Genomic DNA, 15,473 nt, shown 5'->3' on the forward strand with positions numbered 1-15,473 from the left:
CAACCAATGGTAATCCATACCAAAAACAATGGTGTTTCCGCCGCACGCGTTTTCCCGCGCTTGGCGCCAGTTACAAATATTTTCTTCGAATTCTGATTGGCTCGTTGTGTTGTTTACATCTCTTGCGATTGGCCAGAGCAATTACTTTGGTTTTGGTTTTACGATATTTCATTGGAAATCGCTCTAAAGACGGGCGACTCTTATCGTCTGATAACCGCCGTCCTATTTTGTACCACGTGATAGACTAAAATCGGTGGGTTAAAATAACTAATAGCTCACAAATTTAAAAAATTTTGTTTTTCCAGGAGGTTGAAACGTATTTCAGAAAACAATGGAACGCAAAATAACGAACGTAAAGCCAAAGTACACTAAACTCGACTAAACTAGTTTTATTAAACAAATCTTGGTTAAAGTAAACGAAACATGGGTAAACTAAACTAAAATAACCGAAATTAAAGCACAAAAAACTAAATATCCACGAGTTAACTCAAGGAAGACTTAATAGTAACTATCAAAGTTAAACAAAACAAACGTAACTGTATTACACTAAAGTTAAACGAAACTAATGTCACCTAAAGTTAGATTAACGAAAGTTTACTATTTAAAGGTTAACACTAATCGATAGCTAAGAGACTAATCTGAACTGCAGCTTAACCTTAACTGCACTAAAATCTAAAGAACACTATTATGTAAACTAAACTAAGAACTAAACTCTAATATTCTACAATAAACGAAAGGCCAACCAAAATAAACAAATTAAAATTAAACTCCACTAACTACTAACTTAACTCATATTAAAACAAAACGTAACTCAGCGAACAAAAAACGAAAGATTGTAAATGGTTTGAACCCAGGAGTCATGTCATAAGTACGTAAATTATGATCATCCGGGTGAGTGTAGTCCTGAGAAGGACTGTTTGTGGTGACTTTGACTGACGTTTCGACAACCTGAGCGGAAGTCATCTTCAGAGTCAAGTGAATTGTGGAACGTCAGTAGGTGGTATATATACGTCTCTGGTTGTTAACCTGATTGGTCAACGAAGTCCAGATGTTATTGGCTGTGAAGACTGTAAAAAGTGATTGGTGCGTCTCGATCCGTCTTTTGTTAGGCTGAAGAAGCTTAGTTTAGATCAGTGTGAGGAGGGGGAGAGGACTAAAATACACTACAATAACGGGTCATATATAAAGACTAACAACTAACAAGGGATGCTAACAGAAAATTTAACAATAAGTGATCATTACTATACTGTTCCATTACCAAGGTATTACCGCATCTGTTAGTCATTTCTTTAGGTGTCATTCGTCTGTAACGCAGATGCAGTTTTCGTCTCAACACAACGAATTCGCGGAAAGCATATCCTTCACGAATGTTTGGTTTATTCACTGAGTTGAAAACTAATGGTAAATTGGCCTCCGTAGGTAAACCCACTGTTTTATCGCGGTCATATACAGAAGTTTTGAGTGGTGTTTACAGTACCGAGATGTAACAAGCTGATTAAAGTAATGTCACTCTAACCCTGAGAGGAAGAAGAAAATCGCCTTATTAATTTACCTTAACAGCACGAACCGACAAGTATATTGACAAAGCGAATCGTAATATCTTCATCCATTATATGTAACGGCAAAAATAAGAAAACAATGGACATTAAAGACTGGCAAGCACTCATCGAATGACACTAATGACACGCAAACGGAACATAAGTTGAAATTTCCAAGACATTGTAACAAAATAGTGACAAAATATAGCAAGATCGTAGTACAACAATTTTAATACTCAGCTTTGAAAGTCTTTTACTGTACAAAGCAAGTATTTCAAAAGCATAGTGACAACGCAACCAAAACCACATCTACCGTGATAGTTACATGTATGACAAACGACAACAAAGACCGAAAACCACACAAAACGGAAAAAAAGAGTTTCTGAAAGTATTTGCAGTGAAACAGGGACAAATATCTAGCAAAAAAAAAAAAAAATGACTATTTCTGCTTTTAGCAGTAGCATTGGCCGAACTGTTAAACTTTTCAAAGTTTAACTTTTGCCAGTTGCATTTTTATGTATTTCGTATGCTTTATAGATCACCACGAAGTTTTAGGACAATTCAAATATTATTCTTTTCCTAGGTATTTTAAACATTTAACACCATTAATGAAGTCTTCTTTTGAGACAGTATCACGTTTGTTTTATTAATCGAGGTAGCGTGATGCATTGGCACCTGTGCATTTAGAATTTTTTGTGCAAGTTTTATACATGAACAGGCATAGCAAAATATAAAATTTTTGATCCAAGTAATAAAAATATACTATTAAAATAAATGGAAAGTAAAGGACATTTTATGCATTTCTATTGTCATCTTCGTATACAGTACATGCACTTTAAAGTTTACTTTAACATGATGTGGGTCAACTGAGAAAAGAGGTGATTAACGGGTCCTTTCCTGTTGTGCGCGGAAATAACTGAACATGCCTGGGATGCCTTGTTAAACGGACAACTAGACCTGGCAGTAGGCAAGTTCTCTAACTCATGTGATCACAGCAGAATATTTCCTGAACTCCCACTACTGTTCTACATGTAAGTTATTAGTAGTGATCTGAATTAGGTCTTTCCTAAGACAAAGTGCATGTAGGTACTAGGGTACCTTAGTCTTGTTGTACTGTAGCCATTACAAAGCACACTTAAGTCTCAAACGATGATATGTACAGCCACGTCAGGCGCTAAGCCACCCGAGAAAGAACACTACTGTTTAAGCACATATCTCAGCAGTTTCTTGCCTCGTACTTCTCTGAGCCGGCCACAGTGTCTTAACATTGTAAGTATCGCCCTCCCTGTGGAGTCCATTTTTAGTTGTGAGTAGGCCTTGAGGTCATCGTCAATGAAAAAATACTCTCCTGTTGGGAGAGAAGAACATAATCCAGTTGACAATTTCATTTACAGGTTTAGTTACCATACTTTTTGTACGTGCTGTTACATGCTGCTTTAACAACTATACATGTACATTCAAGACAGTCAAGTGTTGTGACAAACATGCGACAGAAACTGGAGTGGCCATCCCTTGAAGATAGACGGAAGCTCTCCCGCTTAGTTATGTTCCACAGTGTTAACAAAAATGTTGACATCAAGACAGACTCGTATCTAGCCCCGATTTCGCATGCCTCAAGGGACGGGAACATAGCATGTCAATCCTGTCTTTCCGAGGTCAATAAAGCACTTAGTGGAACAAGCTCTCCGGCGACATTGTTAATCTCCAAGATAGTGAATATTTTAAATCTGCTTTCCGCGGCCATCTCATCAAACGAGAGGAGCGGTTTTAGATTTTAACCCTTAATTTAATAACCATTGTATTAAAAATTTTAAAACGTTCTCTGGTTAAAAATTGAAAAGGTATGAGCTTTTGACAACCGTCCTATTGTCTTCAACGGAAACAATATGAAGAGAATATGACCAGACCGGTCATATTCCTTTCATATTTTATCCGTTGAAGACAATAGAACGGTTGTTTCACTTGTTATACTGTGATGTGATGTAGTTCATACTGTTTTAACAGGTAATAAAATAGCGGTAGATGTAGAAGTGGGGACTGCTAATCAGATAATCTTTGGCCTGGTTTTTGTATAAACTTTACAGATACTCTACAGTAATTTCTAAGAGAAGAAGTGTGCCTTTTTGTTGCATACCTTCCGTTTCTGGTGTCTCGGCCTCCTTGAAAGCCTGGAGATCAAAAGAAGGATTATTTGTGAGAATAACACGTCAAATAAAAAAAAAAGAAAGAAAGAAATGAAATCGATATAATCATTCATTTAGAACTGTTGTAAGGGTATATACACTATAGCAAGAGACATGTATATGCAACTGAGTAAACGAGGCCGTTTTTGGCACATGCTTGTAAAAGAATCTGAACTTTGAGGACTAAAACTTTAGATTGCTAAATCTAATTGCTAGTTGCTAGATTGGAATTCTTTTCTGCCCTGACAGCTATTGTTTGTTTCGTTTTTTTGCCTACTGTATCTTCAGAGAAAAAGAAATGGGCAACTGAATGGGCTTACTTAAACTTTAGATTAAGATGCACTAAACTAAGTCTTTATCCCTCCCTTCCTTCAACACACAAGAATAGCAGGTTGTCCTAAACAGAAACATTCGGTGACAGACAAAAATGGCACTTTGTCATTCTTCACGGACACCTCAACTTGGAAAGCTCTCGTTTCTGTCTTTGCAATTTAGTAACTTTTGAGAAATAGGATAGTAAAAAGGGCAGTGGCATGGCAAAAGAATCTACAGGATTCATCAGAGTGCACAGGTCTAGAAGAGATGGTGTGCTACTTAAGAACCATATCCCATTATCCCAAAACCCATCGAAAACAGGGGTTTGAGAGCTGAAACATTCATATAATAGTCATATGAAGGTCTTTAATTGAAAGAATTCAATTCACGAATTTTTCAGAAGCAATGTTTTATGAAAATTATTTGACATCAGATTTCCATACAAATACTGTTATTTCCAGGCGTGTTTGTCTACCCATCAAGATGGCTTCCAAAACCGTGATAAGGTCTATTCACGTACCTTGTATTTCTTCATAACTGGTTCCCCCATTGCTGAACGAGGAAGACGCATAATCTTGTACTTTGCAGTGACCACTTTGTGGATTTCATCTATGGCATTATTGACCTGATCATAAGAGATGCGGCCTTTGATGTACCTACAGGTGTTAGCAACAAACAAGTCATTTGTCTAATATACAGATAGTTATGGTGGCTGGTTTCTAAATAAACTATGGTGCCGCATTAGTGGGAGAGTGGAAACGACTATTTGGTTTTATCAGTAGAGCCTTCTCCAAAATGGTGGCAACAGATTTGGATGAGTTAAAATTGAAATGAATGAAAAACTGATACCAGCACTGGAGAGAGCACCTTTACTTTGGTAACCTTGCAAAGTTTCAGCACATTAGGTGTTATATCAGCTTAGGAAATGTAAGATGAAAAAAATTTGACAAATTTACAGACGTTTGTATGACTGGGGTTATACGTCATACCCCCAGTCATACAAACGTCTGTAAATTTTTCACTTTTCAACTCACACTTTCTCAGCTGGTATTACACCTGATATGCTGAAACTTTGAAGGGTTACTTAAGTAGAAGTGCTCTTTCTACTGCTGGTATACGTTTTTAATTTTAACTTATAAGAATTTTGGACCGCCATTTTGGAGAAGGATCTATTGAGTTAATGACTCAACTTGAAGGTAATTTGGCCACCATACAGGGACAAAAGGCCAATACCTGAAACATCAGCTTAAATCTCTTTACGGTGGTCAAATTACCTTATCAACTCAGTTCATAAAAAACAAAATTTTTTAAAACACTGTAAGTGAACGACTGGAAATAATTTCTGTTCTATTTCAGAAACCAAAATCCACCAAAATACGTGAGGGCAGCAAAATTTAAATTTCTGTTTACTGCAGAGACTGTTTCTTTGTCCCAGGTTTCAAAGACCATCTCCATCATTTTTTTCCTTACTGCTCTCTCCTGCTCATGTTTCACAATACAGTGTATAGATCACAGGCAAGTTGACCTGTTTATCCATATGTATAATTAAGTTTCGCCACCAATGCCCCAGAAATCTAATTTCTCAAAAGTAACTTACAGTACCCATGTACACGAGTGTTCTTGACAAATTATGAAATAAATGCTACTAAATTTGTAGTTTTTTAAACTGTTCCATTGCTGAACTTTGTTGGCACAGAAACCAAAGTTTCAGAACAGCTCATCCTTGTTGTGTGCAAATGCTAGTCTCAACAAAACAGTTTGCAAAATAAAATACTCTCTTTAATCATGGACTCAACCCTGAGCAATGAAGACCTCTAACTTTTTACTCTGGGTATTATAAGTGACCATTACAACAGTTTTTTAAGTTTTACTGCAAGCAAGAACTTTCTGAAGATGCTGATTTTTTTTTATTGAGTTACATTTATAGGCCAATTTACAAAAATTCTGACTCTCTCTCTTGTCATAATGGGAATGAAAAATGTTTAAAAGTCCCTGCTCTACTAATCCTTAACTTTGATTCAATTTCCTCCCTTACTTATTTCCACAATTACATATTTACATGTCATCTCTTAAGAATTAAATTACATCAAATGAATTAAATAAATTTCATTTTACAGTTAAAAACGATGCTATATGCTATTAACTAAATTGTTAAACTTAACAATAATTACACATGTAATAATTAATTTTTATTTAATACTCATTTTATATCCTTATACTTCCTCTCTGATGTATCAACATGCATATTCTTCTCACTGCTCTTCAGATATTCATATAATACTAGTTTGGAGAATTTGCTTCAGCATCAAGACATTTTACCTCAGTTGGATGATCATTTCCTTCATTCTCATTACTGGTATATTTTATAAGGCAGTGATATTGTGAGGGGAAACTCAATGTTGGTCACTATTACGAGCTTAAAGAGGCTAGCCCTGAGTCAGTAAGAAAATCCATACCCTTTAGCCCTTAATCACGCTAATAATCAGGTCCCAGTTGTTCAAAGAGCGGATAATTTTATCTACTGGATAGGTCACTTTGTGGAAAATAAGTGTGTGCAAGAATTTCCCTATAGCACTACAATTTGTGAACAGAGTAGAAGCGTATGTCTAGTTTAAGTATGGCATTGTGTGGAAAACTTTATATTTCTTATGTTACTAGCCTGGTGAGTAAGGAGATTTTGTTTAACCCTTTCCCGTCCGAGGGAAATGGCGAATTTTTCTAAATCGCGAACTATGAACTGGGAGACTACATGTGATATACCATTTAAAACGTATTTTCTGGATTGTGCTATAAATCACACCAACAGAGATGGAGGAGGTCACATATGAGAGTGAGAAAAGTCCAAAACGAAAGAAGAAAAACATTGAAAATTTTCTTATTCGTTGTACATACTGGGTATCCCCCTAAACTATAGCTTAATGTACAGTTAAACATCCAAACATTAAATATCTTTGCTGATCATTTCCTCTTATTCCCATGGCATGTATGTTTGATTAAACAGTGATATATAGTGTTATTAATTGTACTGAAATGACAAAATTAGCAAGAAAATTATATGAGGAAGAATACCGCAATGCACTGTGCAAACTTACTTTGGAATTTCTTCATGCTCTTCAACAGTCAGGTAAGCTAACTTGGGAAACTCTGATCCACTATCCATAGAGGAGACCTCTTTAGCTCGACGTGTCTTCCGTGGCTTTTGCACATTTTCCTTTGTAGCTTCTTCTCCTTCTTCAGAACCCCTAGGCCTGGAATAAGAAAGACAACTTTTTGGCTGGGAAATTAATTTAAATCATTATTATTATTATTATTATTATTATTATTATTATTATTATTATTATTATTATTATTATTATTATTATTATTATTATTATTATTATTATTATTATTAGGTAACTGTAACTCACAACTGTGCTGACAGTGCAGCCAAGCAGTTAGGGAGTTGGACTTCAATTTTGAAGTCAAGTCTGAGTGACACACTGTTTTAAAGAACTCTCAAGTTGAATTCATCAGCTTGCAATATATAGCCTGCTGGTCTACCTCCTGGCAAATGTGTGATTCCAGAACATGGATGTACATGTACGCACATCTAATCTATGGAAGGTCATTGGAAATTCTGGGGACAGAGGTCTCAAAAGCCAGGAAAGTATCCTGCTAAATTGCAATTTCCAGAGGGGGGGGGGGAGAGTGGTCCAAACCAAAGCATTTTCCATGGGAGGGGTAGGGATGAGCAGCTGAGACTAAATATCACAAACCTGGATAAACAAATTGGAATTTTGGAATTTCCAGTACTCAATCCATGTTAAATTCCCTGAAAACTATTGTCTTTATTGAAAACAAACAATTAAATCCTTTCAAGAATTTTGCCTTAACATTGACCAGCTAAACTGTACTCCAGAGTTTAAAGATTACAAAAACATAATAAGCCTGACAGATCATGATCGGAAGCTTTTCTACTGTAGTTAAGGACGGTGCCTACTAATACCAAAATATTTTTGTGCAGTTTATGACTATGCGGGAAAAGCAGATCTTAGCAAAGGCTATTAAAATCCAAAAAGAAAATTGGGGGTAACCAGGCATTTTTCAGAGATAATTAAGCAATAATATCTCTAAAAAGCGCCAAAATTGAAAGCAATGTAAGGGATTTTTTCCTAAATTGAACCTTAATTATCTCTGAAAAATACATGGTTACTCCCAATTTTCTTTTTGGATACCAAGAGCACTTCCTAAGTTCTGCTTTCTCCATAAAAATCCCTGTGTTAGTAGGCACCACCCATGCACAGATGCCCAGAACGTATGCGCAGTAACAATAGTAGGCACCGTACTTAAGTAGGACTGGCTTCTTCTTAAGGTGATTCCGCTGAAAAAGAAGGAGTATTTAAAATTGTCTAAGACTTCGTCCAGTTTATGACTATGTTATGAGCATTACAAAAATGCAATAAAATATGGGGGTCACCATGCTCGTTTTTGTGCAACCAGGATGGCTATTATAGTAAATAGATGACTCACGAGGTTTATATTAGGAATGCTAGTAATCAGAAAAGGGAACTATCATTTGTAGAAAAATTAATTTCTTGCATTATAATATCGAAGCAGTTCAACAAAATTTACTTTAATCTTACACAACAAACTATTTTCATTGAACTGGAATTAAGATTATGAAAGAAATTAAAGATTTTGCTGCGTGTGCACGTAAGCAGTACTACCTAAATACGTGCTTTTTAAAGCATTCAAATAAAAATATCTCAAAGTAGAGTATTAAACTTTTCTTTAAATCGCGATATAAAGTGGTCAACCGTATGACATTTAAATTGATGCATTAAAAAATGGGGGTCACCGTGCTCGTTTAGAAGAAAAGGAAATCCCGTAATGTTCTGCGTGCGCGCGCTCGTGCGCGTGCTAAATGACGCGAAAAATTATGCGCAGCAAGGATGCGCAATGCAATTCAACGGAATCACCTTAATGACAGCGCTGTGTACCTGTTTAAGTAAAGAGCACATATACATGTAGTAAATACACGTATATGTATGACAGTGCAGTGGTACACCTTGTACATGCTTAATAGCCAAAACATCTGTGGTGAATTGTACATGTATCTGTACCTTTTAGTTCTCTTTTCCACACCAGGCAGATGGGAAGGAAGGTTGGATGCCATGTGTCCAAGTCGTTCTCTGAATTTGTTTGCAACGCCTTTCATTGCCTTAAATTTAAAACTGACAATTAGTTCATTTTCATAGTTAGCCCTTTTTAATAAAATATTTATTATAATAATGACATTTTTGAAGTGTTACCAAACATCATCTTGACAAGGAAAGACCTCAATTGCATTTACTTTCGACACACTCACTTGGATGATGGATATTAGGCAGTTAGTTTCTCAGTCAAGAAACTGTGGTGCTGCAGTGGTATGGAGTGGAACAAATTTATGGTTTTATCAGTAGAGTTGGTAAGTTAATTTGGCCACCAAAAGGAGATTTGAGTGCTGGTGTTTAAAGATGCACATCACAAACAGGCATGAACCTTGTAAATGACCTAGTCTTTCTATAACTGACAGGTATGGTGGAAACTCCAGCTACAGTAGTACTGTTAATGCTGAATGATGAACACTTCCACCAACTGTTGCTTTTCAGTTTATTATGTACACCAATAACAATGAGCTGGCAAATTATGGGCAACAAAAATTTCTTTTCTGCCTCACAAGCCATTTCTTGCCCAGTTGTTCAGGTTCAATTGATGCCTTTTGACTGAGCATGATACACTGCACGTGTACATCAACTGACTTGTCTCCAATTCTTCTACCTTGTCTTTCATGAGGAGTGTGTTGGCAGGGTGTATTTTAGAGATTTTTGCCTCTGAGGGTCCAGTATGCAGTTTACCCCCTTCAGGGATTTTGGAGGGCCTTTTTTCATAAAGGTGGTCTTAAGATATTGGAGCTTCTAATACAGAGCACAAGAATAAATGAAACCTATTATAACTTGCATTGAGAGCAGATTATATTTGTAGCATAGCATTTTCAGGTATTTAGTGCAGAAAGATTTAGAGTGTGAACATCTTTGCAAAAGGTATTCAATTTTCAAGTTTCTTTGTACTAGCAGCATAGCCTTCCTTGGCGACATCATTTTGTGTGCCACATCTCATGTACTAGTGCAAATTTCATCATCATCATCGTTTATTTGCCTTACTAAAAAAAAAAGAAACCATTCAATTTGCCAGTCAAGGTAATGACAAAGAGACCTCAAGAGAGGCCACCTAAACTGTCATTAAGGAATAGAAAATATGGTGCTGTGTAAGTGTGGCTTGGTAAATTCATGATTTTACAGATAAAACCTTGAAAATTTTTTCCTTAAGGGCGGGGGTAAACCTGAAAGTTGTTTTCACGCTGCTTAAAATCGGTTTAACGGAAATATCTCGTTCACGTTTATAGCAATCCAAAAACTCTCTGCTCATCCCGTGAATCTATGTTGTGGGGTGTGAATTTTTGGGTATATTTGGGAGGAGATAGTTTTTCTAGAAGGATTGGTAAAATTAAGAGAAATAAGATTTAGTGAAGTTTTAAAATTAGAATTTGTAGTTAATAATTAATAGACAGATAACAAGTTAGTCCACTAGCAACCTGGGGTGCTCTTGCCTGGGTATCAACTGTCTGTTGGTGTTCCAAAAATCATTTTCTTTCTTTTATCCCTTCTTTAAACCTCTTAAAATTCCATTCAAATTCACGTAATTGATATTGGGAGAGAGTTCCAGATTTTGGGACCTTGGTAAAGGACTGTAAATTTCATGCGCCAATATCAATCCTGCACCATAGAATAACCCTGCTTAAACAGTGATGGGAAGGAAGAATGCTGCAACAGCCTCTCCCCTTCTCTTTCCATCTATCCCTGCTGCATGACCTTCTGTACTAAAAGACAAGAGAGATATCTGGGCACAAGTCAGATGGATCAGTAACAGGTTTCTTGCTCACATTTATCGCTAATTAGTGCATATTAAATAATTATTATCATAACGGTAAGCCTACTGTACCTCTCCTTGCTCCAATAATGACTTTTCCTTGTCCACAAGTTCTTGTAAGCTATCTAAAGCAGCTTCAATTTCTAGTAGCTCTTTGTCAATCGACCTCAACACAGAAATACAATTTGTTGAATTCCCTGTAACGCAATGGTTCATTAGTGAGCTTAAGCTTTTACTTTGTGAGGAGCGAGCGGTGTCTTGAATCTACAATTTTTAGCCTGTTATTAAACTGTTTACAGTTTTTACTGGTCGGATAGTTTTATACACTGCACGATTGTGAATGTTGCATTGATCAAGGCTCACAGATCGGCTTTCAGAATAACAAAAACGTTTTCCCTTCTTATAATCACTGTACCTGCACTTCTTAACTCCATGCATCGCTTTAAATCCGTCGTTCTTGTAACGAAAAGGTTTGCCACATCCTCCAAAGTCGACGCCATTTTTAGTTTTAGCGCCAAATCATTACCGCTGGCTTTTAACCGCACTGCAGGCGCAATCTCTCCAGTTTTCAGGATCACACAGGCAACCCAATGAACGCGGTCTTTCGTCTTTGTCTTTGTGTTTTTGTGTATCAATTAGAGAGAAGTTTTAGTTTTGGTTTTGTTCCGACAGAAGAACTTCCCTCATGACTTATCAGCAACCAAAACGGCTAAGGCTCGCTTAAAACTGACTACAAATTTCTCCTAAATCGATGACAATTATTTTCACAACTGAGAGACGCAACTAACGCACGAAGACAATTATTTTCTTTTCAAAATGACAAGGACACCATGCGCACCTCTATAAACTGAGAATTCTTTTTTCAGTTTTTTCTTTCTTTCACGATACACCAGCAATAGCGCTCTTGACGTGATGGGAAACCATTGCCAAGTATCAAGTATCGATTTGGTGGAGAAGCCGGTTCACGAAGCTTCGATCACCACATGTGAACATAATTAAAGGCCCCAAGGTTGTCACGAATCTAGATCTGCCGGCCGATTTTTGGTGAGGGTGTCCCGTACAGAGCACCTGAATGAGTTATCGTAACCTGTTATTCAGACCCACTTACATAACAATTTTTTATTTATTTCTAACCAAAACTGTAAAAGAAAAATAACAAGAGATAATGGATGCATTGTTGTTATACGATTTCTTTTTGCGTCCGAGCCGAACAAAAGTTTTCTCTATGCTACCACTTGAAATGCCTAGTGGCTGAACTGTACAGTTGCAGTGAAATCATAATGCAACCTTCCAGAAAATTACTTTCGGAAAGATGCTTTTTTTCTTGATTTATCAACAACCAGCAAATTAAAACAGTCTCCCGCCACGTTTTGGGTTCATTTCCTTTGCAGGGATGGAAGGTTTATTATATACTTTGAGAACTTCAAAATCGGCTATTTTATTATCAGTGTTACCACATAGTCCTGCTGCATTCCCCTTCCCCTAGGATTTCTTCAAAATGATGAAAAATAATGGAGCCTCTGCACTGACATCTTCGCGGTAAAATTCCACCGGTGTAATTAAACCCTTTTTTGTAAGAGCAGGTAACGAGTTTTGCTGAGATTGAGCCGCAACCGTATTCGGCCATGTGAAACAGAAAACGTTCTATCTTACATGTCAAAGAATCTCATTAACTGATAAAGTAAAGATTTTAAGAAGCATTTTAAGATGAAAATTAGCGATAAGAAAATCCGATCAACGTTTCGACGACTCCACGTCGCCATTATCAAGAATGAATATGCAAGGTAAACGTGATTATTCACAAGCAAAAAGATCTTGGAAGACCTAAAAAAAAACCGGAAATAAAACCCTCTTCTTGTTAAAAGCGATTTCTGTGATACAAATTATTTCGGCTACACGTGTCGGCTCCTCCACTTGTGCATTAAGCCGGGGGTACATACATTCCGCCATCGGAAAATACCTCAGAGGTGAACATAAATTGTGGCCAACGGATATCCAAGACTAATTTTCTATCTTAAAAATGCCGAAGAAAACTCGAGTGTCTGATGTTTGAAATGTTTTTAATTTAATTAGAAACAAGGGGCAGAAATTGAACACTCAAGGTGACTCCATTATATTTGCACTTTCACACTTTTTTGTTCTTAAGGAATGTTAATCTACATTCTCAAAAACCAGTCGTCGAAACGTTGGATTTTCTTATCACGAGCTAATTTTCATCTTAAAAAATGATAAAGTAAACGTTAGCTAAATGAAGCATTTAGTTTATGTTGTGAGTAACGGATGATAACAAAACCATTCTGTATAATTGAGTTGCTGCGTGAGATCAGTATGCTCTGTGGCATTTAGGGCTTTTATTTAACTCAAACCAAACTGTCGTCTCAGTTGCAAATTGAGTGGCCAAACAGACAAGACGCTCTTTCTAAATTTAGTGCTGAGCATGTCCTTAACAAGTCCTTAAAATTTTTCCCATTGTAATCTCACTTATAACGTTGTAAAAGGTTCTAACACTGAAATTAAGAAAGATAGGTTCTTATAAGAAAGAAAGAGTATAACGTTTGACTAAAAAAAAAAAAAATTGTAAATGGTATTGAGATATCCATAGGAGCAGTTTAAAAATAATTCAGAGATCTTTTAGCTGAGAAAAATGACAATGACCAGCTTAAGAAGATCTTGAGAACGCAGGTAACAAAATACAAAATACAACTTACGCATAAGATAACCTAATGAGATCCAATACAAGATCCTAGTTTAGTAAGGTCTTCAGTCAGTATAATCTGATTGTGTTGATAAGTAAAATCAGCTACTGAACAGGAAACAAAGAGAGACTGCCTGAAGAAAAATAACGTCGAGACTAATGAGTGAAAAGACGATAAGTACGCCTACTATGGCAATGGAGAGAAAATCACGAAAGAAAGACAAGTCAGTCAGAATATGACATCAATGAACTGAAGCTCGTAAGTGGCCAACTCAGTTCGCCTTCCATTCTGTAAAAGTGTTGTTGGCTCACTCAGATGTGAAGTCGAAAAAAGTTGAATCTACAAAGCCTTTTATTAATATTTCGTGTATTTCACTATGATATACAATCTCTTTCCCACTCAATTGTCTGATAAGGGCTCCATTATATATATTTCCGGTACTCGGGCTATTCAGTCAGTTCTTTGCATTGCCTGTAACTACATACGGTAAACTGTAACTCTAGACAGCAGACGGTGTGCGTGTATTCTAATGCGACGTGTGAGGTGAGGTCATCTAGACCAAAAAAAAAAAAAAAAACGAGCCATGCTTTATGCCCGGCAATCGTCGCGTGTTCAACTAAATTGGAAAGTTTCCAACTGATCATGAGCTACAATTGTAGCTTTAGAAGGCTTCAAACAGCTTTCAGAAGAACGCATTGCATAGCGAAATGGAATGCAGCAAGCCGTAAAAACGAGAAACAAGAGTTACAGGACGCCTTGCGCGACACCTGTTTTTGTTAGAGCTGCAAAAACTAAATTAAGTAGGGCTGTAAAGTGTTAGTGATCAGATTTTCCAAGGCAAGTCAATTTATAAGTCTTCTATTACATAACCCCGTGTAAAATTATACTCTATTTCAGTTTTCAGCTCGCACTTGATCAGCAGCTCTAAACGCCTTTTATTGTACAGACATTCGCCCTTCCATACTGAAGTCGCACGAAACAGACGGTTGGAGAAAAGCTCTTCCGGTTCCACAGATATTTTCTCCAACATTTCTCACGATATGTATTCGAGCTGACTGTGATAAAGCATTTGTTCCATGATTCAGTGAAGTGAACTTTGCGCTCCGCGCCCTTTTAGTTTTATGAAACTACGATTCATAAATGCGACAAATGCAGGGTCGTTGTGCGTAAAGAAGCGGGAACAGTGTGCCCTGGCTAGCTGTTTTCTGTTCAAACAAAATATTTATTCACCAGTTTCTACTATTACTTGGTTCTCGTCCCTTCTTCGAGATCCAGGGGAGCGGGGGGGGGGGGGGGGGGGGGCACAACTCCCCGGAATTTTTGGTGGGTGCGGGCGACTCGGTTCTCCATCAAACCCTGAGCCTATTTCAGACCAAAATATGTAATATTCCAGCTCCCTTTTTTTCTTCAGACCTGGTTTCCAAAATCCATTCGTGTTTCTTTAAAATCCATTCCCACTTTCAGACTTTCAGACCGCGCAGATGGTTAAAATCAATACCCCAGTATCTCAGACCAAAACGGCTCAAAAACCAAAATGCCGCATATAGGCTATACTGGGGAGTATCCGCCCCCCTCGGGCTCCGAGGGATTTCTCCGAGTTCTTCGGTTTCCCTCCCTCCACAAAACCAACACTTCCAAATTCCAATTCGAGCCATTCAAATCGGAACGCAGACACCTCTGACGGCGAGCTTGAGCTCCTATAGACTCGGCTCTTTTGAGCTCCGTAGGTAAACAAATTGCGTCAAGGTACCTTTCAACTCGTGCAGCCGGTAGATTGGAGTTTTTTTTTTTTA

The 15,473-nt window shown here is 37.2% G+C and overlaps 1 protein-coding gene across 1 annotated transcript; it reads right to left on the reverse strand.

Annotated features, from left to right (window-relative positions):
* Positions 1–374: 374 nt before the first annotated feature.
* On the reverse strand, positions 375–11,513 carry LOC146488239 (SKA complex subunit 1-like). The gene is made up of 7 exons (XM_085122489.1): positions 11,400–11,513; positions 11,057–11,181; positions 9,139–9,236; positions 7,129–7,284; positions 4,557–4,692; positions 3,673–3,706; positions 375–2,886 (listed from the first exon to the last, which is right to left on the reverse strand). Exons 1-7 carry the CDS (start codon positions 11,482–11,484, stop codon positions 2,735–2,737), a joined length of 786 nt encoding a protein of 261 aa, XP_084978615.1. The 5' UTR covers positions 11,485–11,513; the 3' UTR covers positions 375–2,734.
* Between the last annotated feature and the right edge of the window lie 3,960 nt (positions 11,514–15,473).

This window comes from Pavona decussata, unplaced genomic scaffold (genome assembly GCF_977016875.1).
Source record: "Pavona decussata unplaced genomic scaffold, jaPavDecu1.1 SCAFFOLD_11, whole genome shotgun sequence".
Lineage (NCBI taxonomy): Eukaryota > Metazoa > Cnidaria > Anthozoa > Scleractinia > Agariciidae > Pavona > Pavona decussata.